Below are 25,708 nucleotides of genomic sequence, written 5' to 3' on the forward strand. Positions count from 1 at the left end.
TGGCCTCTGTCCTCATAGTGGCTGCCAAGTTCCAGCCACCACCTCTCTGCTTTAGAAAACTGGATGAACAGAAAAGTGGACTGAAGAAATGGCACATCCCTTCCCTGTAAGCAGACATCTCAGAAGTTGCTCACAACACTTCAGCTTATATATAAGCTCAAGTCAAAGCTTGGTAACGTGGCCACACCTCTCCTCAGAGAAGCCCAGGAAGCGGTCTTCAGCTTGGCAAAACACCAGGAAGCTTTCACTAAAGAGGAAGGGAAGGATGGATATTGGCGGGCAACCGGCTGTCTCTGCCATTGTCAATTTGCTCTTTTATAAAGTAGGGATTAAAATATTTGCTTTACTTTTCTTGTTGATTTGTTGTAGGGATCAGATGATACAATAATGGGCAAGTGCTTGATAAATGAGAAAACGTTATTCAAAAAGTTGCTGTGAGAATGACCATTAACTCCTGTACACAGTAGACATTTGTATTTTGGATGAGAAAATCCTGAAGCCCGTTAAGATTTTTCACTAATTTGTTAGGTTCAAAGCAGGACACGTGGATTGGGGGCGAGAGAACATTTTTCTACAAATCTTGTGTTCCAATGGCAAAGCTTCCTTTTTCTTTCAGAATCAATTTCAGAATATCCAAGATTGATATTTGATTAGCTCTGCGGTAAAATGTCTTGTCAGTATTGCCTACTGTGTGCTGAATCTAGGCACTGTCCAAGGAATGCTGTCTAGTGGATAAACTGGGAGAATTATCTGTAGGGACAGAAGTTATATCATTAACCCACTTGGTCTTCACCATTCTGACTTAGTGGTAGTATAACAAGGATTCCAGCCAGGATCCCTCATGGTGACTGCATTTAAGGGAATGGCTCTATCATTCAGAAACTAGTTGTCATCATCATTAAGAAACTGACTGCAAAGTTAGCAGGGTGTTTTAGGTACTGAAGCTACATATGGTGCCTGGAGATTCAGGCATGGATAAAAGCAAATGAAGTTCTTCTCCCTGTTAAACTCTAGGGTAGGCGGGAATTATCTGTGAATAATAGATATGCTTTTAAAATTCTGAGTTTGGCTCCAGAAACAGATGTTGCTTTTGCATTAAACAGTGACCTTTAAGATTATTAAAGGTCACACAGAGCAAGGAATTTCTATTATCTTTCATTGTGTATGTGCTTTATATGCCTATATCAATTTCAAATTCATCTAAAATTGGAATAGTGTTTGCTTTTGTGTAGTCCTTTGCATTTTAGGATTTTAGAGAGTAGGAGCTTCATCTTCTCTTTCCTTAACCCCCCTATCCCATAAACTTGAGTTGTGAAATAGATGTGTAACAAAGGTTTGCTGAAGGTGCCTGAAGGTACAGATTTAAGGAGAGAGGCCTGAACTCAGTCTGTACCTCAGGGCACCTTTTGTCCTTTCCCTTGACCTGATGCCTTATCGTTTACTGCCTGGAAACTTCGGAAAGGGGAAAATACCATATTGCAAGTAAAGTGCATAACCATATGTGTGATTAAGTTAAGTTTTGGAAACAAAGTGTTAAAGGTTTATTGCAGACCTTCTCCGAGTCTTAAAAAGGCTAAATTGTGATGGGATTCTTCGAGAAGAGAAAATCGTATGTTAATCATAAATTGTAGGGAAACAAAATTAGGAAATTTGATACCCTACCTACATAATGGGCAGGTTATGAAGCTCTAATGCGATAGCAGACGTCAAAGCACTTGGAAAGAATAAAGCACTCTTTAAAGAATTCCCGGTGATTTGAGGATTTGGGGGCTGGCTGATGGCGCTGGAACAACTTCATTTTCTACACTGGGGATCCTTTTTAGCCAGCCACCTGAAGGCTGTGGATTTAACTGGGGCAATGGGAGTGGAATTCTAGATTCTGTGGGAATGCTCTGGTATGTTTCTCTGTGATTGTCAGAACTCTGGCTTCAGAATTACCTGGGATGCTTATTATGCATTCATATCCTGGTTCAGCAGATGTAAGATGGAAATTAGTGATCAAAAATTTTTACAGATAACTTCATTTGATTCTTGTATCAGCCTTGCGGCGGGGCGGGGTGGGGTGCAGTCTCGGCATAGTTCAGAGCCTCCAAAACTTTAAAAATTCATGTAATTCCTTAAAGGACATCCTAGGGTGAAGAGGTAAGGAACTGTACCCCTAGAGGACCCCTTATTGGCCAGGTGGTCTGCCTAGTACCAGAGGAGACTTCATTTATAGATAACTTTCATTGAGCCCCTCTTCTTTGCCCCAAAGAAGTACTTTTAAGTACATACCTGTTAATCCTTACAAGACAGTGGTGAAAGAGAAAACTCATGGGACTTTCCTGAGGTCACAGTTAACTTGTTAGAACCCTTTGGGTTGCAGGTGAAAGCAAACCCAACCCACCCTGGCTTAAGTAACAAAGAGAATTTATTGGTTCACGTCAGGAAAATGTCCAGGGTTAAAATGGTTTCAGGCATGGCTGGATCCAGGGGCCCAAATGATGTAATGAGGTCCCAGTCCCACCTGAGCGATCCTTCCCTCAGCTCTTTTATCTTCTAGTGGCTCAGTTCTCAGGCAGGCTGTCTCCTCAAGGTGGTAGAAAGACTACCAGCCGCTCTACTCTATAGGACAAGCGTTGGCAAACTATGGTCCCAAAGACTGGCTGCCTGTTTTGGTAAATAAAAAATTTTTGGAACACAGCCACGCCCATTTGTGTACATTTGTCTACAACTACTTTCATGTTGCAACAGCAGAAGTGAGCATTTGCAGCAGAAGTGTATGGCCCGTAAGGCCCAAAGTAGTTACGATTTGGCTTTACAGAAAGAGTTTGCTGACCCCTGCAGGAGAAACTAGGTTTCATTGAGGTTTGATTTGAATCTGTGAGACACTGTTTATTTACATCAAGAGTATCAGACCCTAGGGTCTGCGGTTTTAAGATGAACAAAGAACCTACATTATTTAAAGATTGTTGCTTTGGATTAACACAAGACTTGGGAGTTCATTTCCAATTTACATAAAGACATTCCATTCCCAGCACAAGTGTATTCTGTAAATTAAAGGAACAGTAGAATGTTTTGTAAGTTTTTGTAGTCATTACATGCTTTAGTAGTTGAAGGTTAGATTCCTAGGAGATGAAACAGGAATTTTGTTTTGTATATTACAGGAAGAATTTTGATAACATCTAATATCTCAGTAAATATAACCACACAGACCTGTATAAATTTGCATTTAAATAAGACTTTTCCCTCCCTGTCTAGTCTGTTGGCAGTGTTCTTTATCCATTGACTACCTGTGGTCATGGAATAGGAATAGCCTCTCAGCACAGTACTTAGAAAACAGAAAGTACTTGATGGAATAGTTTCCTTTCAAAGTATATGAATTACCATTGTACCCTAGAAATTTTTTTTAATGTTAACCAAATTTGAGTACAAGTTTTTAAGTTTATGGCCCCTGCTTTGACCAGGCTTAGAGCCTATCTAGTTGCAATCTTAGCTGAAGGAGCACATTTATCAATAGCCCCAGCAAAATCTATAATTGAATCTTATTGCCTAGTGAGGCCCAATTGCTCATCCCTGAATGAATTACCAGGGGTGGGAAGGTGGGTGAAGAATGCAGTGTTCTGATTGGCCAGCGCTGAATCACCTGCCCGCCTCTGGAGTCAGGAGTGAGATCATCCTTTCCTGAACTGTCAGAACTGGAAGTGGAGGAGAGGTGGTTCTCCAGAGGAGAACCAGGAAGCCCAGGCCAGCTCTGCCAAAAAGAACTCTTGTCCGTCAACAGCTATTAGGTGGTAGGTTCTGGATCTGAACCCACAGCCCCCTGGCTTCAGAGCTAACATTCTTTCCCACACACAACATATAGCATTTTCTAAGTATAGCAGGTCTGAGTCTAATCCAGGCCAAACTGGCACCTCCTGAGCTCCTAATTGTAGCCTGTGTTTGCACTGAACCCTTTAGTATGTCCCAGCCCTTATAGGCTTACATGTGTTCTCTAAATCAGGCAACGTTCTTTGGGCATTAGAACTTCCATTGCCCCCATGGCCGCCTCCTCTAATGCCCAGTCCTCCTGCCCGCTCCACCCCCATCTCCATCCCATTCCTCAGCTCCGGGGACTAGGATAAATAATGCATCGCTCTTGTTTTTTAAACAGACATTGTAGTTAACACAGATCCATCCTAGATTAGACAGAAACTCTTCAGAGAGATCTGGCCTCTATAGGAGAGGGTGCTGTGACTTCTTTTGGAGTGAAAAAGGGAAAGCACTGCCCTCCTAGGCCTGATGATTCATATCAGTTCTCCATTTCCCTGCAATAAGGTATCGATAAAACTGAAAGTGCACTTAAAAAAGACGGAAAGCCATAGTTGTTGAGAACTTTCTCAATGGCTAGGGACCTGAGTGACATCATTTTGCAGCTGTAAGAAAAGGTAATGCTGCCTGAGGCAGAAAGGTGACAGTTTTAGGCCCTGGACAGCTCAGTGTAGTTACTGACAGCTAACCGCACCTCCACCCACCCCCTCCCCCTGTCTTTGGCTCCCTTTCCTAGGATGGTGAGATTTGGCAAGAACATAACCCCTTCCCATGAGATTGGAAGGAAAAATGAATGTTATCATATCCTGCTACATTAGCATTCAGTTTGGGGGTTCTCTTTGGCTTGAGAAACAAGTATCCAACCTCTGAAATCTCAAGTCCTCCAAAAATCCTAAGAGCACTTAGCACGTAGAGAGATCTGAGTGGGGACCCCAGACCTCCTGGCCTGTCTGCCTCTTCTGTTGACAAGACCTCATACAGCACAGATACCTTGGCTTCCTTTTTTTGAAAGTTCTCAGGGGGACACTGAATGACTAACACTTCCTAGGTCAGCAGGACACCAAAGTTGGTGCTTTCGTTGGATAAGCCTTTGGAAAACTAACCCACCAGGAGAAATACAGTGGTAAGGGTGTCAGCTGAAGTGCCCCTTGCCCACCCTTCCTCCTTGCCTGCTCTGAGAGCCCCCCAGCTTACCCTGAGGGGTGGCATCAGAGCACAAACAGACACAGCTACTTGGATTCCTGGGGATTAAAATCATGCACCCATCAGGTGTTTTGTTGCCTGCTTTTCTTTGGAAAAAAGAGAAAGAAAAATCACCCCCCAACCATTTCCCTCCATATGGATAAAGCAAATTCCAGTCTTGTCATGAAAGGGAGCCCAGACAGTCTAGTCTCTTAGAAGAATATTTTCTTGGATGGAGGCTCTGGAAAGACCCCAGTGATCATCTGATTCAGGCTCCCCCAACCCCTCAGCTCTCTGAATGAGCTCAGTTGCCCAGCTTCCTGCCTTTGGGCTCAGCATTTTCCATCCTGGCAGCTGACACTTGAGTTGATTCGTGGCTAAGTGAGCATTTTCTCCAGACAGCTGTCTCCTCTCTCAGGAGCAGGAGGGAGCCACCTTTGAGAGCAGAGGGCTTGGGCAAAGCAGCCTTTTCTTGATCGGCTGCAAAAGAAGGCTGTTTCGTATGTAGATTTGACAGAAAACTAAAAATAGACTTACCATATGATCCAGCAATCCCACTCCTGGGCATATATCCAGAGGGAACTCTAATGTGAAAAGATACATGCACCCCAATGTTCATAGCAGCACAATATAAAATAGCCAAGACATGGAAGCAACCTAAATGTCCATCGACAGATGACTGGATAAAGCAGTTGTGGTATATTCATACAATGGAATACTACTCAGCCATAAAAAAGACTAAAATAATGTCATTTGCAACAACGTGGATGGATCTGGAGAATGTCATTCTAAGTGAAGTAAGCCAGAAAGAGAAAGAAAAATACTGTATGGTATCACTCATATGTAGTATCTAAAAAAAGTAAAAAGGTACTAATGAACTCATCTACAAAACAGAAACAGACTCACAGACATAGTAAACAATCTTATGGTCACTGGCAGTGGAAAGGGATAAATTAGGAGTTTGAGATTTGCAAATATCTACTGTATATAAAAATAGATAAACAAATTTCTTCTGTATAGCGCAGGAAACCATATTCAGTATCTTGTAGTAACCTTTAGTGAAAAAGAATGAAAACAAATATATATGTATGTGTATGACTGAAACATGCTGTACACCAGAAACTGACACATTGTAACTGACTATACTTCAATCTAAAAAAAAAAAAAAAGGCTTTTTCCATAAACACACCTTCTCTATCCCGTTCTCTCTCATGTCCCTGCGATTGGTCAGACGGAGGCCACTTTATTCCAAGACTATTTTGTTTTCTTGTTTATCTCCCTCTTCAAACTGTATTTGCAGTTGGCCTCTTTCCTCACTCTGACCTTCCGATTTCATTATCTGGTGGCAAAACAAACAGGTTTTGATCAGGTTAGCTCTATCATCAAATGGGTTGTGGGGTTGGGGGGTGGGGGAAGACTTGTAGATGATTAAACTATGAATCAGTTAAACTTAAAATAATCCAGTCTGCTCAAAAAAATCTGTATGTGAGGGCTAAACATCTTGAATTTAATAATACACTTCTTAAGGGCTCCGTTAACTGTGGAGTTATAATTAGGCCTTTATAACACTTTGTCAGCTCATTGCCACTCTCAATTTTTCAAAGGCATTCCTAATTTCTTATAATTATTTTAACATGGTAATTTCAGAATCATTTTTATTCAGTCCTGGAAGATGTGATTATGAAACAGCCTTTTGGTCCTAGTGGTGCATTTTTTTTAAGTCAAATAGTGACACTGATTTTCATACCTCTAGAGATGGTGTGAATTAGCTGAATCAAATGCTCTCATTCATTTACTTATTTAACAAATCATTGTGGAGTGCCAACTATGAGTGCTAATAGAGTTATTCAATCCTGAATAACTTGTATCGTGATTTTTTTTTTTTTTTTTTTGGCTCCAGTATATACTCTTTCCCTTTAATCCTTAGCAGAAGATGTTTTAAGTCAGGTGAACTCATAGAAGCCTCAACCTGGATACTTTAAGTCTAAGACACAAAAGGTGTCTTAGACTATTTGGAGATTCAAAAGAAAGATGGAAACTCTTCCAACCAAATGCAGATACTCAAATAGACATGAACTTTTGCATATAATTTCAGTGGTTTGCGTGCCCCCCACCCTGCCCCACGACAGAGCCCACTGGGATCCAGGCAGTGTTTCATTTTGGCTGCAGCGTGTGTTGAGAGAGTTACTGTTAGATTGGGGCAGGAAACTCAGATGGAGGTTCCTGAAGATCAAGGCAAGAGATTAGAACTTTCTACTGTAAGTTGTAGGGGGCCACTGAAAGTTTCTGAGAAAAGTAGGCTTCTGGAAGAGTATCAACAATTTAAAATACAGATCTGAAGGCAGGAGACTTGATTTGGGAACGTAGGCTTGGAGACTTGCAAAATCTGGACAAGTAACAATGAGATTATCAACTAAGGTAAGAAAATTTAAAACGGCGATGGGTGTAAAAGAGAAGGCGAACTTGTGGGAATCAGTTGGCTAGACTGTCTTGGCTTTATTTCCATCCTGGACTCAAAAGCTCCTTCCTTGATTTGGGTTCCCACGACTGTCACTGTGTGGCTCTTCCCAACTACGGAGTGTTCTTGAGGGAGCACCAACTCAAGCAGCTGACACCATTTAAAGAGAATGATTTCCAAATTCAGTGTTGCTCCAGAGGCTGTTTACTTACTCCGTTTGGCTTCCTTTTGCTTCCCCAGTGTAGCTGGTTTCTTAAACCACTCTCCCTAGCCAAGTGTCCTCTATCTTTATCTTCCTTTTAGCCTCCAGTAATTCATTTCACCCACTGCCGCCAGATTAATCTTCTCGAGGCCCACATGTGGTCCTGCCATTTGTGATCGGAGACCTCAGTTCAGACTTCGATAACTCAGAGTAAAGTCTTCCGACGACTAACTTCTATAAGTGCTTTTGACGCCTCCTCTTCTCTTCCCTAAGAAGCCGACTTCACAGATTTCTCAACCTCTTTCCTACATCTTCAGTCTCTTTCTCTCCACTGGCTCTTGCAGCGCAGCCTACGGACGTGATCCAGTCACCCAATCAGTCACTGGGTCCTACTGACTTGACTTCTCAGACGTGTCTCAAATTTATCTCCTTCCTCTCAGTCTTGCCCAAGAGACTACCAACCAGTGCATCACCATCGCACATGGTTGAGATTCCCTGTATATCTGTTGAATATTGAATCTCCTGAGTTAAAACCATATCGGATGATAGCGGGTAGACTATCAGGCTGCAAGGCTGAGCTTCCGAGAACAGCCTGTGTTGCAAATTTAGGAGACTTTCCTGAAGGACAGTGTTAGAGGCTCAACAGAGTGGTTCTGGATTGGCCACAGCTTTAAATGTAAGTGGACTTTCTGGAAAGTCCCTCCTACCCTCCTTGATTTTGCCAAGGAGGTTATTTTCTCTGATTATTCCTGTCTTAAAAATTCAAGTCAGGGTCTGTTTACCTCATAGACATGCATGCTCATGTACACTGGAAAAGAGTTTGTTGTATTCCAAGTGATGGGTGAGGTCAGAGTGGTTGTGGCCCTTAAGAAAGGGTCCACTGGGCATTATGAGTATGAAGGTCTTCATGTCCTCAAATCTCAAGTTAATTGGGGTTAATCTAGATGGTACCTAGTATCACTCTTGATTCTCAATTTCCGAGAATTTTAAAAAATTGTTAGAGCACAGCACCAGGAACTAAAAGACTTAGAGGAGTTAAGGCAGTTGTAGAATCTAACGAAGCATGAGTGATTCTAAAATGGGTTGGTCCGTGGATTTTAAGGTGGAGCCACTCACTCGACAGGTTCCTGTGCTTCTGCAGGTCTGAGTAAAGCATGGTACTAGGAAAGAGTCCTGGGTGGTGGAGACAATGGCCTTGGAATAGACCATTGATAAATGTTTTCTCCCTCCTCTTTTCTCAGGTGTTATAGTGATTGCATCCACCAAGTCTAAGTTGAGGAATTGCTGGACCAGTAGTTAGACTGACTCTTCCGCTGCCCTGTCCCTGCCTTGTGTGGGGGTTTCTGATATGTCAGGAGGCCTCTGTTCCTCCTCCTCCACCTCCTTGTCTTCCTTCCCAAGCTTAGGTTAAGGTTGGGCAAATTTGGTTGGGGTGTTCCAAATCCCTAGGGTTTGGCTGACTGTCACCAGCCTTTGGAACACATTGGTATGACTTCCATTCCAAAAGGCAGAAAGAGAGACGGAAGTTCAGTCATGTGGTTTCTGTTATCTGTAACCATGGAAAACATTGGCCATCTGTGAGGCTCCCATTTTAACACTTTTCTTTCTCTATTTCCATCTCTTTCTCGGGAAAACAAGCTGAGGAAGTGGAGAGGCTGGCGGCGATGCGTTCTGACTCCCTCGTCCCAGGTACCCACACCCCACCCATCCGGAGGAGAAGTAAGTTTGCCAACCTAGGAAGGATTTTCAAGCCTTGGAAATGGAGGAAGAAGAAAAGCGAAAAGTTCAAACACACGTCTGCAGGTAAGATGATTTTTTTCCTTTATTTCTCATTGGGCGTTTGTTGACATCAACTCTCTGTGTTCATTAGTAGAATTTAATTACTGTAGACTATCTGAACCCAAGGGAAAAATCAAGCCTTGGCATTGCTCTTGTGTTAAATAATTCTTCAATGTGATTGAGAATGGCTTTTAGATCCCATGTGTTCTCTCTTGTCTCAGGATTTTTGTTGTTGTTTTTCCGTTTAAAAAACCACCACTTTTATTGGCTCTATGAATATCTGGGCTTAGAGCCCCACCTTTCCCATAAGTGAATGCGTTCATTCTGGCATTGACAATCCATTTCTTACCCTTCACCCTTATTTTCACTGCTCCGGTAAAAATCTGCACCGAGCAGAAAGTAAGTTATATATGGTCGTTGGCAGATAGGAATAGGTTATTTCATGGAGGAAAAATCTTGAATAAATAATTTCTGGACATGGCAGGAGAATGCAGGAGAATGGAAAGGAAGCAGCGTTGTAATAATGAAGATACGCAGACAGTGTGTGGCTGAGTGGGCCGCGGAGGGATTGGGGGAAGCCAGCGTGGCTGAGGTGGGTAGAGCACAGCCCCGGGGTCGGACGGCCTGGATTCAGGTCCCAGCTCTGGCGCGTGGTGGTTGCAGGACCGTGCTCAGTTGAGCTCTGTACCCCAGCTTCCCTGTCTGTAAGACAGGTCAGAATAGCACCTGACACGACTGAGTACCGTGGGGCGTTCTTGCGGCACGTTATGTAGGTATTTTTTTCAATAAGGGTATTGCAGAGGGAGATGTACAGGGAAAGAAGCCCAAAGAGTTCTGATTTCACCCTGTCGGGTTTGAGATAAGATGATGAAAGAGCGATGTAGATTGTTCTTTCTGTTTTGTGTACCGGTTTTGGCGTTTATGTGCCCAGGTCATTCCATTGCCTCTTCCTGTGCGTCCTCAAAAACTCAGCTTGCTCTCTCTCCTTGTCTGAATCGTCACCTCCACTATTTCTTGGTCCTCTTCCCCTTTGACTCGCCCCTGACTAACCGTGAAATAGGAAATGATATGCTTCTCTTCCCTGAACAACTAGTCCACAGATCTGAGAATTTTCATGCTAGTTGCTTTGGGGAATGAAAGAGAGAACCAAACATAGGAAAGTTGCGAAATGTCTTGAAATTTTAAACAGTTCTCACGGTAGACATCTCTACTTCGTGCTTTCTGACTGTTTCTCAGATTGAAGCCCCAATGCCCTATTGCTATAATTTGTTCTTTCCTGAGATTAGAGTGAACTTCCGAATTCCATGAATCTCTAAAATGTCACCCCTCTGGATGCATCTCTTCACCTGACTGCATTCTCCCCCTGTCGTCAATACTGTACAGTGTTAAGGTGTCATCAAACGTGTAGGTCATTTACATATTTCAAAACACTCCTGAGAGATTTACATGCAAGCAAAACTCTGAATGGGTGACTCCTCTGTATCCCCTAGAGTGAAACAGAAAAGGGCACTTAGATCATTGCCTTGGAGAGGAGAAATCTAAATGAAGTCTCTTCTTAGGCAAAGAACAGGAAAGAAGGAGGGAATGTTCTGTAAGCACTGGGAAAAATCGTAACAAAGGTTCCACAAGTTCCTTTACATTGGTCTTCCTGACTTTACAGTGAAAATGGTTCATAATAGTACAAACATGTATTTAAAGAATTGCCGTTTATCAGCATGAACGCCTGATTGGTGGTGTGGTAGGTGCCTTTCCTCCTGGCATTCAAGAGCTTTGCTTAGTCCATGTAGCAAGACCACAGGGCAGAGCTCTGATGCTTCTCACGTGAAAAGCCGCCCAGACCATTATGCTGACTTCTTTAAGATGTCAGAAAACTTGTCCTCTGATGGATGCAAATACGATGGCATCAAACTTCTGATGAACCGTTAAAAGCCTACAATTTAAAACTCTTCAGGGAGAAAGAATTCAAACATGAGACAGGCAAAGCAGCAACTTTAATCATTCTTATTATTCCCTATTCTTAGAAAATTCTTGTGGTCTCGATTCCCAGACTGGTTAACTTGGCAGCTGAGTGTGATACTTGTATGTGGTTTTTAAATTTTTTATTGTGATACAGTTGATTTACAATATTGTGTGTTAGTTTCAGGTGTATAGCAAAGTGATTTGGGTACACATATATATGTTCTTTTTTCAAATATTTTCCATTATAGTTTATTACAAGATACTGAATATAGTTTCCTGAGCTATACAGGAAATCCTTGTTTCTCTGTTTTGTATATGGTAGCGGGCATCTGTTAATCCCATACTCCCAATTTATCCCTCCCCCCTCTTCCCCTTTGGTAACCAAAAGTTTGTTTTCTATGTCTGTGACTCTGTTTCTGTTTTGTAAATAAGTTTACTTGTACTTCTTTTTTTCAAGATCCCACATATCGGTGATACCGTGTAATATTTGTGTTTCTCTGTCTGACTGACTTCACTTAGTATGATAATCTTTAGGTTCATCCAAGTTGCTGCAGATGGCATTGTTTCATTCATTTTTATGGCTGAGTAACTTTCCAGTGTGTGTGTGTGTGTGTGTGTGTGTGTGTGTATACACCTGTATGTGATTTTATTTTAAAGAGACGTTCAGCTCCTGATGAGAGAAAATAGAGGGTAGACAATAGGATGTCTATCTTGATATGTGGATGGTTGTAGTTTTGTTTTTGTTTTTAAGTCAGTGGTTTACACTGTAGTATCCTTTGTTCTTAACTGGACTCAGAAATACTATTCCTTATTTTTAGAAGGGAGAGACTTTCTGTGCTAGTTCTTAGCCCCAAAGAGAAAAATAATTGACAATTTAAGGATGTTTGACATGATAAATTGTATATATGTTCAAGTAATACTTTGAAGTGCAGACTTCCCTGTGTATGAATAAGAGTCAAATGCTAAATATACAAGAGGATTGACCAAGTGTGGGAATGTGAATTGGTTGGTCAGTTTTAGCTGGTGTGCATATATTCGTCTTGTATGCGTGTGTATGTAATATCTTTCCATATGTACAGTGATTGCCACAATTTTAAATAAAAAGAATAAGTCTAGATATTAAATTTACAATATGTATTTGTATTTAAAGTTGTATGCTTTCTTGAATACACCAAAGGGCATTAACACAATGTGTAGTTGGCCTATTATTATTTCCGCAATGAATTACATTTATAATTTGCCATAGTTATCTATACTGTAGTTTTACTGTAACTCAAGTTACAGGATGTGTATCTGCGTATACAGCATTTTCAAAGGTACACCCAGAAATCTTGCTTTGTAAGTTGTATTAGCAATAAGAAAGTTACATTAGAAAATTATGATCACAACGTTTTCCTCAATTTTGGCATCAACAATTACATGAAGTTTTCAAAGACAGATCTCCATGTCCCATGCTGCTCAGACATCTTCCTATCCTAAGCTGAAGTCCAGCATCCTTAAAAGCCCTTCAGCACTGGCCCCTGGGTGGTGGTGAAAGTGTTATAAGACAAAGAGTTTCTCTCAGAATCATCCCTGCATCACATGACAGTAGGAGTGAAACAGTAATGGATAGAACATGAAATAATGGGTCCTCAGGGAGATGATCCTGACAGGCCTTTCAGCCTGTCCTTAGGGGCCCTGCCCAGGGCCTGTGAAGCAATTAGCCTGTCACGTCCCGCTTCTCCTGTGGGAATCAGCAACAGGTGTCCACGCAACTTCCCCACACCTGCCGCAGGAACAAAGACAGATGACAACATCCCCTCTGAAATAGAACCGACAGTGCCTCCCCCAAAATAGTCAACTGCGGACATTCGTATCCAACTTCCTTGAAAATGAGGACTGTATTTATAGAAAAGCAGAACTGGCAGGAATCAACTGTGAAGATACCATTGTGGACTTTTGTTTCCTCTTGACAGGAAATCACAAACTGCAAGAGTTGGCCCTAAAATTCCACAATGTGCCAAAATTCCCTTTGTGTTTCTGAGCTTTCCTGCATCCCTAGAGCCTTGAGCAAAAAAAAAACAAAAACAAAACTTTTCTTGAGTGCCTACCACATGCTGAAACTAGAGCTGGCCCTGGGAATGTGACTGTGAGAAAACCAGACCTTGCTGGTGAGCTCATGGCATGCATGGTGTTGTTGGAGATGCAGACGATCAGATCACAAGAGTAAAGGTTAAGATCACAGCTGTGATAAGGACAGTGAAGGGAAGGTACCTGGAAGAGTGAGGGGGTGTTTGACTCAGTCTGAGGGATCAGGGAAACTTCCCTGAAGAAGAGAAGTTTGAACTGGGAACTGAAGGAGGGGCAGGAATTTAGAAAATTATACTCTAGGTAGCAGAAACAGCATGTGCAAAGGCCCTGTGGTGGAAGAAGCAGGGGTGAGCAACCTAGGAAAGCAAGAAGACCAGTGGCCAGAGAATGGAGAGCGAGGAATATGGGGTGGGCTGAGACTGGAGAGGTAACCAGAGACTGGACCCTTGCTGGGCCTGTATCCCATAGAACAAATTAGACAAGAGTGTGAATGGCTGCAGGAAAGCCAGTTAGGAGGCCATTGTGCAGACAGTAGTAGCTTGGACTAATACTTGGAGATAGAAATGGGTGGATTTGGGAGATGTTGTAAGAAACAAGTGACAGAACTTAGCAACAGGTCAGATAAAGAAGGAAAAGAGAAACGTCAGGTTTGATGCTCTTTGTTAGTTTAGGGTGTATGCTGGTGGCCTTACCTGAAATGAGTCCTTTGAAAGAGTGACAGGTTTGGAGGAGCAGGGCCGAGTAGGGAAGTGCAGGAGATATGATTCTAATTTTAGGTCCCTATTTGTGTTGACTTTGTGGTACCAAAGTTGGTAGTCAAATACATGGAAGGCAAAGGAGAGGGCTTAGCTAGATTTATTAATTTTGGGATTATTAGCATTCCTATGTTGATTAGAGTAATGAGCATGTATGAGATTGGCAAGGGAACAAGTGGAGAATGGAAATAAAAGTGGGTCAAAGACTGTCTTACAGACAAAGGAATGGTATCATCACTGATGAGTGGACGGAGCAGCATGAACCTGTGCAAGAGAGAGAAGGGCAGTGGCTAGAGAGATTGGAGGGGAACCAGAAGAATGTGGTGAAAGGAGCCGGGAGAGGGAGAGTATCTCAAGGGAGGGTCTGATCGGCTGTGTTCATTGCTGTGAAGAAGTCAGGGGAAAGGCACAGAAAAGCGCCCACTGACTTTAGTGATTCTGATCAGCTAGAGGTCATTGATGAACTTAGCTAGAGGTGACTGGGTGGATTCTCTGAAGGGAGATGCCAGGTTAGTGTGGAGTGAGAAATTAATAGGAAAAGGGAAATAAGCTTTCAAAATGTCTGGCTGTGACGTGGGATCAAGAGTAGGACGAGGATGGACAGTGGAGGACCTGTGCTGTGTCTACAAGTGTGCGTTTTGATTGGGAGGGGCTGTATGTGTGCCTTGTGATGTGTTGTTATCATTGTCATTTTATGATGCAAGAGACATAGCATGAGAAGCCGATGTGGAAGATCCAGTGGAAAGAGTTGAAAAATACGAGACAGAAGGGTATGAATGCTGAGAAGTTGGGAGTAGTTGAGATGTGACGTACAGATGGGAGAGTGAGCATCAGAAAAGGGTTGAAAACCTCCTCTGACATGAGGCACTCAGAGGGGCTGGTTTCCTAGGTAGGTGGGAAGTTGGGAGTAACCCTCATTTCTTCTAGGTAGTAAGGTTGGCTCATAACAGGGAGCAGAGGAAGGGGACATGCAGAGTTAAGCCCATTTCAGATTGATGATTACGAGTGTCCATGACACTGGTGACTTGATTTAGTGGCTTTGGCCAAGTGCAGTTATGGGTAAAGCGTATGTGTCCGACAGGGCTGGAGCTCCGCCACGTGTGTAAAAGGGAAAGAAGGAAGGGGGAAGATGATTTCAGTTTCCTGTGGCTGCTGTAACAGATCATCACAAACTTAGCAGTTGAGAACAACAAAAATTTATTCCCTCATAGTTCTGGAGGCTAGAAGTCCAAAATCAAGGTTGGCAGGGCCCGTTCTTCCCAGACGCTTTGAGGGAGAATCTGCCCCGTGTCTCTCTCCTCGCTCCTGGTGGCTGCCGGGCAGTCTTTAGTGTCCCCTGGCTTGCAGCTGCCTGACTCGAATCTCTGCCTCTGTCTTCATGCGGCCCTTCCCCCAGGTCTCTCTGTGTCTCAAAGCTCCTTCCTCTTACAGAGGCACCAGATATTAGATTGAGTCCGCTCTCTATCCAGGATAATCTCATCCAGAGAGCCTTAACTTAGTTATTTGTGCAAAGACCTTATTTCCAAATAAGATCATATTAAGGAGGGTTAAGACTTGGATCTACCTTTTAGGGGGATACAATTCAGCCCACTATACTATTGGACTTTAAATTCGATAAGAAAGGAGAGGTCCAGTGGGTTGAGAGGAGTTAGAAAAATCAATAGACTTAAGTTCCAAAGAGGTCAAAGAATTTAAAGCAGTCAGTGGGAGCAGCTGCCAGAAGCGAGCCAGGACAGGAGCTTGTGGGGTCAGAGCTGCATTGTTGAATTTGTGATTTTGAACGTGGTGCAGTTACGGAGATAAAGCACAGACTAAAACCATGGAAGTAGTTGACTGAGGTGGAGGAATTAAGTCTGGAAGTTACTGAAAATGCGGTAAATGATCCCATCAATTAATAGACAAACACTTACACATCTTATTTGCAAAATTTTGTGCTGATTTAATTTTCCATATTCAATCAAGAAACAAAAGCATTCCTTTTTGATTACAGCATTCAACTTATTGCTGAATTGATATTTTCTTGCAGAGATTCTGTTTTCTTTTTCCAATTGAGATATTTCAGTCCATAATATTTTCAGGTCAGTAAAGTACCGCCATTTAATTGATTCATAGAAAATTGAAAATTGCTTTTTACGTATTCCCTCCAGCTCTTAGCAAACCCAGTGAACGTGGGTAAAGTTGTGCTGCAGTAGCAGCAACTTTCAAGCAGGAGTAATGGATCACCTGCTTCTCTGCCACACAGTTGGGAACCTGAGCACTATGGCCTCAGTTTTGCTCACAAAACTGCCTCACCCAACTGCCAGCGGTAATGAGGGGCCAGGCCTGAAATACATCGGGAGCTCCCTTCGTACTTATGATGGGATCCAGGAGCGGGCTGTGTGACTGGCCGGTGTTTTCTGTGCAACACAACGTTGGCGTAACTGTGGGTAAGAGATTGTTAGGAACTCACCTGAGCATGGAGTTCCAGCCCTCTCATTAGGCCCCTCTGCTGTGGGTTCCACTCATCTCAAACCACCCCAACCCAAGAACAAGAGCAACCCTGAACCCTGGCCTGTTAGCTGACTGCTTCAGCTAGTTTCTGGCTGCTCCTTTGCCTCAGCGCCAGACTCTGCTTCCTATATTTTATCCACAGATTCACCCAGAGTTACTGATGCTGTTAGCAACCACTAGTTTCAAGGAATCCCTTCCTGGGAAGCCCCTGTCCCTAGAATTGTTCCTCTTCAAATAGAACTCCTTGGGCAGTGAAGAAGGTCAGCACTGGATTCTGCCTTTGGACCTGATGTGATGGGCTTCCTGGCTCTTCAGGATGAGTCTGTCCCTGAGTCTAGGATGGTTGGGCCCCATCTTAACCCTGCTTTGCTAAATCCTCTCCGTTAGGGATTCCCAGCTTGCTGTGGGATTGGGGGAGTACGTTTGCCATTCCTGGAAGGAAGTCCTAAACCCTAAGGTTTATATCGAGGATTAGCTTGACATCCTTTTCTAGTGTAGGACTGAAGATTCCTTTGATGAATGGAACCTTATGCATAAGACTGGCTGTGTCCACTGGGATTCTCACTGGCACCCCTCTTGAGCTGGATGTTTCTATTCTTTCCATTTAGACAAAGAGATGAAACTGAGAGGTTGTAAACATTGATGTTCAGGAATAGACACATGTGTGCTTGGAAGAGAGTTGGTTTAGGCTTTTGTACCCTAACTTTAATGTTCTCTGGGAGCTTCCCCTTTTCAAGCTCACAAAGTGATGTTATCTACCTGGCCAGAAGCTGGGGTTTCAGACTTCTGTAAACCGTAGGGAGTTCAGAAATGATACTAGCTTGGCATGTTGCACTTGTATCCGCGCCAAACACTGCCACTGTCCCTAAAAAAGGCAACAGTGAGGACAGACATGGCCCCTGCCTCTCAAAGGTTACGGCCTTGAGGGAAAAAACAGGTAATTAAGCCAGTGGTTACAACAAAGTATAAGTGGAATGATAGGAGATACACAGGGGCTCAAAGAACTCAGAGGAGACAAACCCAGCTGAGTTTCAGGTTACCAGGAACGGCTTCCTAGAGAAATGGATGTTTAGCCAAGGAGTTAGGCAGTGAATGCGAGGGAGTCCTCTCTCCCAGTGGAAAGAACTGAGTGTAAGAGCTTGGAGAGGAGGAGGGACTGGCACTCTTCAGCTTGGAAAGAGGTGGCAGTTTGAAGAGGATTGTTGTGGGGGAGCACGGAGTAGGGAGAGATGCGGATGAAGAGGTGGGCAAGGGTCTGCTCAGAAAGGTTCTTACGAGAATCTTGTGGCGTCTGGACTTTCTCCTCATGCATCATCCTAATGCAGCTCTCAGAGGACTTGCCTGTTTGAAAGATCACTTTCTATAGTAAGGGGAAAGTTTGGAGTGGTACCAAATGCTGTTTTGAAGTTAATATGACTACTTCCATATATTGATGTCTGTAATGAGAGAAGATTTACTTGTGAGAGGATTCAGAAGACACCTCTTTGCTGTCCCATCAAACGGAATATTAAGTGCCCCTATTGATTCTGGTAGCAAGGAAACTGGCTAGCAGGTGGTTGATTATACTGTTGGGACACGATGAAGAGAACCTAGACTAAACGAGTGGCATTAGGAACTGAAGACTATAAGCAGTTGCAAGAGATATTTAGGAAGCAGAATGAGCAAGACTTGATTACAGATTGGATGTGGAGGATGAGGGAAGAATAAAGAAGCACACTCTGGTCTCTTGCTGAACAGTGACATGCAGTGGGATGAGTGGAGGTCCCACTCACTACATCAGGGATGTGGGGGAAATGAGCATTTATTTGGCGGCCTGCTGGCTTTTGTGTGCTTCTGAGATAACCGAGATTGAGAGAGACTGAATATAGAGGATGGGGATCGGAAGAGATTTCTGGCTCGAAATGCAGATCTGCAGGTCACAGGACCTGGATATTTGCAGAAGCCATGGGGTGAAAACTCCGAAAGGAGAACGTGACACAGGAAGCAAAGACAGGGCCGTGGCGGCCCCCTGAGGGCCCCCTGGCCTGTAACTTAGGGGCACAGGCAGTGGAGTCTCCAGAGAGGGCAGGCAAGGCCCCCTGGAGAGTTCGGGGAACACCAGCGGGGCCATTGGTGTCCCCTAACAAGAGTAGGAGAGAGTTCAGGGAAGGAGGAGGATCTACTCTGCCAGGTCCTGACGAGACGGTCAGGACTGAGAAGTGTCTGGTATGTTCAGTGACAGCTCACCACTGGGTGTCCTTGGGGAGAGCAGGTTCAGGGAAGCTGTGTGGCTGGGATTGTAGAAACCATATGGTTAAGGTGTGAATGAGAGGCAAGGAAGCAGACGTCTTTTGGGGAGACTGGTTGGGAGAGAGGAGGAGAAAAATATAGTAATCGCCAAAAGGGGATATGAGCTTGATGGAGATGTTTTTTGTTTAAGATTGGTTGGATTGTGTCAAGATGCAAAATTTGCCTTAACACGGCTTTGACATTCCAAAGGAAATAGAAACATCAGCACAGTGACTGTAAAGCCAAATAAATATATTTCCACACATTTTCCAGTAATGACAATTCTCATGAGTAGGGGAAACAAGCATGCAAATAAGGTGCTAGCTAGAATCTGATTTTAATAAGAAATCATTAAGTTGTGTAGCTTTCAGCACCTAGCTGGATCACAGTTTTCTTTGTACAATTGAAACATTCAACTTAAAAAAGAAAATCTGAGCATGCACTATGGAGAGCAGTATGGAGATCACTTAGAAACTAAAAATACAGTTACCATCCGATCTAGCAGTCTCATTCCTGGGCATATATCTGGAAAAGATGAAAACTCTAATTTGAGAAGATACATGCACCCCAATGTTCATAGCGACACTATTTACAATAAATAGCCAAGGCATGGAAGCAACCTAAGTGTCCATCAACGGATGAGTGGATACATGCATAAAGATGTAGGGTGTATGTATACACACACACACATACACACACAGTGGAATACTACTCAGCCATAAAAAAGACTGAAATAATGCCATTTGCAGGACATGGATGGACCTAGAGATTATTATAGTAAGTGAAGTCAGTCAGAGGAAGACAAATATCATGTATCACTTATATGTGGAATCCAAAGAAATGATACAAATGGACTTATTTACAAAACAGACTCACAGACCTAGAAAACAAGCTAACAGTTAACAAAGGGGAAAGGAGGGGAGGGATAAATTAGGAGTTTGGGATTAATAGATACATACTACTGTATATAAAATAAACAACAGGGACTTACTGTATAGCACAGGGAACTATATTCAGTATCTTACAATAACCTATTCTGGAAAAGAATCTGAAAAAGTATATAATATAAAACTGAATCACTTTGCTGTACACTTGAAACTAACACAACATTGTAAATCAACTATACTTCAATTTAAAAAAATACCAAAAAAAACCCCCCAAACCCACCCCCAAAACAAAAAAAGAGGCTGAGCGTGGACAGGCACAGAATCTTTTTGCCTGCATATCCATCCTGACCCACAAAGGGAACACCTAGGAGCTAGGCGGCAAAGTAGACTTAATGGCTCTGTTTTTAAAGAACATCTCTAGTAGGTACAGGGTAAAGGTTGTGGAAATCAGCACCCCCCTGGAGCGGGGGTTGTAAACATGTCAGTGTTTCCTCTCAGAGTGAATTTTATCCATCTCTCTTTGCTTACATGTCAAGACTATAAAGTCCTTCATGACAGTAGTCCTGCCTTTGCCCCTTAGTCCCCCCTCATTAAATAGACCGCCTGATGCAGTGGGTACCCACAAGCGGTGGCCGGGGAACTATATTGTCATAGATCTAAAAAGGAAAAGGTGAGGACAGTGATTGACTCATATGACAGAAAGTCTCAGCCTTGGAAGAACTTGGCATCGTTCCTGATTGCTTTTCAGATCCCCAGAGTTGTACACAAGTCTAATTACAAGACTGTGTGTGTATTGGATCTCTGGTTATTTGGGCTGCACTGTTGTTTGGGTTATCTGTTGCCATGTAACAAAACACCCCAAAACCTAGTGGCTTAAAACAACAGACTCAGTTGTATTATGTCCTGTGACCTGAGGATTGACTGGACTCAGCTGGGTGGTTCTTCATCTGGTCTCCCTTGGGGATCTCTCTTGTGTTTGCAGACAAATGGGACTGGAGGCTCACCAGGACCTGGGGGGAGCCCGGCCTCTCTCCTCCTCCTGTAACCTCAGTGCCATTCCATGTGGGGTCTTCCCATGGTCTCTCCTGCGGGAGAACTCAGGCCCCCAGGAATGCAGAAGTAGAAGCTGCCAGGCCTGTTAAGACTTGAGTCCAGAACTGGCCCAGTATCACATTTGCAGTGCTCTGTTGGTTAAGATGAGTAGCGTGACTAGCCCAGACTAATCATGGAGCGAAACAAACACGGGTGTGAACGCCAGGAGCATGGCTCATTGGGTGCCATTTTTGGAAGCCAGCAACCACCACTGGCAAGGTGTAAGAAAAGTTCAAGTGCTGCATACCCCCTTCTTTCCAGGTAGAATGTGCTTTAACAGTTTTATATCTACGACAGCAGCAGTTGCTGTGAACTCTTGGGTTCCCTCTGAATGTGAAATACGTAAGACCCTTTCCATGCCTTACTACTTTACTCTCACACCAGACCTGCATGGTGTAATTAATCCCATCTGGCAGGCGAAGAAACTGAGGCTTAGAGCAACTAAATACTTTCCAGTTAGAAACGGCAGAGCTGGAATTTGAACTTAGCCTTGGAGTCTTACCACCTGTATTGCATTTCTGACCCACAGATATGGGAACTCATAATTCAGATGCTTTAAAACACATCATTCATCCGCACTGAATAGTGATGTTACAGAATACTTCCCTTGTCTGACGTCTCTCTAGAAAGCCAAAATGTCAAGGGAGAGAATCTCATCTATAAAAACTGACACTGGACGTCATACTATCTTTTTTGACTGTCCTTAGAGGCAGGGGTTAAGTTCTTACTCATCTTTGTATCTAGTTCAAGGCCATGTACATGGCAAATGCTTTGTTGAAATGGCTAATAAATAAATTGATACTGGCTGCAGACAAAAACCCTTCAAAACCATTGCATTCATGTGTGCAGCAGGATGCCATGTCTTTTTGCTATTTGGGGCATAGCAACAAGACATGCCTGGGTGGTTACGGAGACGGTGATCACACAGGCTTCTGGGGTGGGTGCTGGGTTTAGGGCGAGACATTTGAAAAACTGATCCTGAAAGGACACAAACCTTACAGCGTTTGTCATAAGGCTTCTGCTTGGCTGCTGGCTTCCAAGGTAACTGGGAGCTCCACGCAGGGAGGTGGTGTGGACCGGCTAACGGTGAGGACGGCCCCTGCAGCCTGACTGCCATGTTTCTCAGGCAGGTTATCTGTACCCTCTGAGCTCAGTTCCCTCGGCTAAAATAGGAATTAAACTGCCACTTCACAGAGCTGTGAGGATTGAAAAAGAAGTTAATCGTGGAGGCTTTTAGAATAACATCTTACACATAGTAAGTTTTACGGAGGTTTTATCTACCATTACTTCTTTTTCAAGGAAGGCATTAAAAAGCAAACATCCAAGAGTAACAAAAGACTTCTCATTTCTTAGTTTCAGTTTTTGGATGGTGTGTGTATCAGATGACAATTGTGATGAGCTTCTCTTAGATTTAGGAAATGTTTATTTAGGTCCTCAGTGTAAGAGTTTGTTTTTAGACACATCATACAATTCCACAGAGCTAGAGTCTTCCCCGTGTTTTCCTAGGTACCAGCAAGTTAGCTCACCAAAGTATTTCCTCTTCTCTGTGAATTTACAATTAAGTCAGCAAACACAATGGTTCCTGAGGAAGCACTCCATCCTGTTTCTCCTTTGCTACATCGTAGGCAAAAATACTCATGTAAGAGGTGTTCTTGGGGGAGAATAAATAATGAGGGTGTCATCTCCTTCTGAAAATCAGATCTCTGTGGCAAGTCAGAACGCTCAAGTATAGAGAAAGACATCAGCAGGATGATCATGCACTTTATTTTCCAAACCTGGACATCTTTAACGGGAAAATGAGATGTCATTACTGCCGTGGCCAGGACAATAAGTATGAAATTAGTCTGCCCTGGGCAAGGCAGGGCGTATGGGCACCCATGCAAAACGGCCTGCAGTAAACTGCAGACCCTGAGGCCAGTCCCATTGTGCAAACAGAATAGAAGTGTCAGTTAACTTGCAAGAGTAAAGTAGAAAGGGCCGCTGGGGCTAAGAGCATCAGAATGGCCCTCAACTGTCTGCCATTCCAGTTGAATTCATTAATGATAGTCGAGACCCTAAGCATCTTTACAGAATTAAATTTCTTTGTTCCCATCCCCCCAGACTATGTTTCTCTCCGCTTGCATGTCAGCTGAGTGTCTTGATTGGAAATTCTGTCCCATAGCCAGTTTATTCCTCTGATAATTTACTCCGTCTTCCCTCGACACCTCTCCCCGCAGTTTCTGATGATTCCTGTCATCAGCTCCCACGCTGGCAGGCAGGGTGCCTTTCCCCACTTGGAGGCCCCCCAGGAGGGCACCCCCCTCGACCAGGTCTGAAAGCAGGCCCAACTCTCCCTGAGCTCACCACATTCTTCTTTCTTTATTCCTCTTCCTCGCTCTATTCCCTTCTCACTCTTTCCCTCCCCTTTCCTCCCAGGGGTGCTCCTTTGTCCCATCTGAAGCACTGACGTCTCCTGAGTTCATTGCATTCCCAGACACTCGCAGGCACCATCCGCATGGTAGTATTGGACTCGGATGTCTGTGGGCAGGTCCAGGCTCTACCCCTCGGCCGGACCTTCCCACTCTCACCCTAAATAAACATGTGGGTACCAAATGCCTCATTTCTGCCCTGACAGCCTTCCAGTCCAGGAGCACCTTGACTCTGTGAAATGCATCATCGTTCACTTTGCCGACACCCTTGAATCAGGCCTCTATTTTATGTCCATATCCAGTCTAATTTCAGAGTGCACTCTCCTCTCTCCGCTGTCTCTTTCACACGCAGGCGTGCCTTGTTTCATTATGCTCCGCTTTATTATTGCGCATTGAAGAGATCGCGTTTTTTGCAGATTGAAGATTTGTGGCCACCCAGCCTCAAGCAAGTCTGTCAGCGCTGTTTTTCCTACAGCATTTGCTCACTTCATCCCTCAGTGTCGCATGATGGTAATTTGTGCAATATTTCAAAATTTCATTATTTGTCATGGTGATCAGTGATCTTTGATGTTATTGTTAACAACTCACTGGAGGCTCAGATGATGGTTAGTATTTTTTTTTTAGCAATAAAGTATTTTTAAATTAAGGTATGTACGTTGTTTTCTAGACATAATGCCATTATGCACTTTATAGACCACAGTATAGTGTGAACATAACTTTTCTATGCACCAGGAAACCAAAAAATTCATGTGGCTTTATTGCGATACTCGCTTTATTGCGATGGTCTAGAAGTGAACCTACAATGTCTTTGAAGTCTGCCTGTAGATGTTTATCTGGATCTTCTGTGTTTCCCCAGAATTCTTTGACCTTTTCCCTTGGGCTTCTAGTGACTGTGAGCATCATAATAACATACTAGCTCTAATAATAAGAGGTAACAGAGGATAGTCTAGTGCGCACAACATGGCAGATACTGAACTAGCTGTGATACAGTTCTCACTGCCTCAACAGTCCGAGGCAGTTGCTCCTAATACCCGTCTTACAGATGAGGGTCACAAGGTTTAGGGTCAGTGACTTCCCAGGGTCACTTGGCTGGTTAATGGTAAAGCCCTCACACCAAATTCTTCCAGGCTTTGCTCGGAAATATCACTGTTACAAGTGACTTGAAAGCATAAAGAGTGAAAAGGTTAAGATGTATGTACATCTAGATAGACAGGTGTTAAACACTCTTGAGTTCAGAACGCCGATCTCATTAAGGGGACAAAATAATGTTGGAAATAAGACTTGGCAATTCAGTGCTTAATGCTGGAATTCCTGAGACAGACAGAGACACCTACAGGAAGTGCATTAAGTTATCTTTGAAACAAATGATTTCCTTTGTGTGTTGGTTGGCTTGTGGTGGTGTGGGTTTCCTCATAAGGTTATAGGCGATAGAAGAATGACGTTAGGCAGTGAAGCAATTATTCTTCGGGGCTTGTTTGACTGAAACACCGAATAACCTTAATAGGAAAATAGACCGTGAGTCCACCCATGAATCAGATTGTTTCTGAAGGTCACTTTTAAAGGTCTTCCTTATTCTTTTCGTTAGCTCGTGGGTGAGTTGGGATGGGGGCAATGTGTCAATTTAAAATGTGTGAGCTATTCATGAAATCATGTAAATGAAAGAGAGCATTGTGTGTTGAGAACCTGCCTTGAGTCGGGGTCTGACCTGGGGAAGGGGGACGCGAGTGATAACCCCAAATGCTGCAGAGGACGTTCCTGTCTAGTCCCAGCGAGTTAGAATTCAGCGGAGCTCTGAGAGGTCTTTGTGGAAGAAGAAGTCAGAGAGGCATGCTGGTGATGTTCAGATGCAGATATAACTTTGGCACAGAAGAGTATTGTTAACATTTAGTCTATTTTTGTCCTCCAATTAACCAAGTGTGAGTTTCCAAAGAGAATGAATGTCTCTTCTGTGGCATAGCAACATCTTCGTGTCCTCGGGAAAGCTGCTCTGTTGCGTAGTGCTGGGGTTTGTATTCTAGGAGCCCTGAGAGGCTCTGAAATTATAGGAAGCTGTTTGCTACCACTGCACGTGGTTGTCAAAGGTGCCCATGAAAAGAGCCTTTAAGTGCTTCCCAGCCTCCAGCAAAGGGTTGTTTAAGGCAGTAGTTTGAGCATCATGCTAATTACACTTCCCAGATGTTTCTATGAAGATTATATGAAGCCAGTATGAACTGGCATTTTACAACATCATTTTGCAATACTATGTTCCTATATTAAAAAAAAAAAAGTTATACAATTTCTCCATCCTAGCACAAAACTCTATTTCATGCATGGACAACTGGAAGGATTTATTACCAGAAAATTTGCCATTACAGCGAGGATGATTCTCG

At 43.4% G+C, this 25,708-nt stretch overlaps 1 protein-coding gene across 6 annotated transcripts in view; it reads left to right on the forward strand.

The window, feature by feature from the left end:
* PHACTR1 (phosphatase and actin regulator 1) overlaps positions 1 to 25,708 on the forward strand; it is a 440,363-nt gene that overhangs the window by 256,734 nt on the left and 157,921 nt on the right. For all 6 annotated transcript variants that reach the window (XM_010945711.3, XM_045509595.2, XM_074348117.1 and 3 more), the window contains one exon: positions 9,270 to 9,434. In XM_010945711.3, the coding sequence (XP_010944013.1) occupies positions 9,270 to 9,434 (165 nt within the window). The remainder of the gene's footprint in view (positions 1 to 9,269; positions 9,435 to 25,708) is intronic.

Source organism: Camelus bactrianus, chromosome 20, assembly GCF_048773025.1.
Source record: "Camelus bactrianus isolate YW-2024 breed Bactrian camel chromosome 20, ASM4877302v1, whole genome shotgun sequence".
NCBI lineage: Eukaryota > Metazoa > Chordata > Mammalia > Artiodactyla > Camelidae > Camelus > Camelus bactrianus.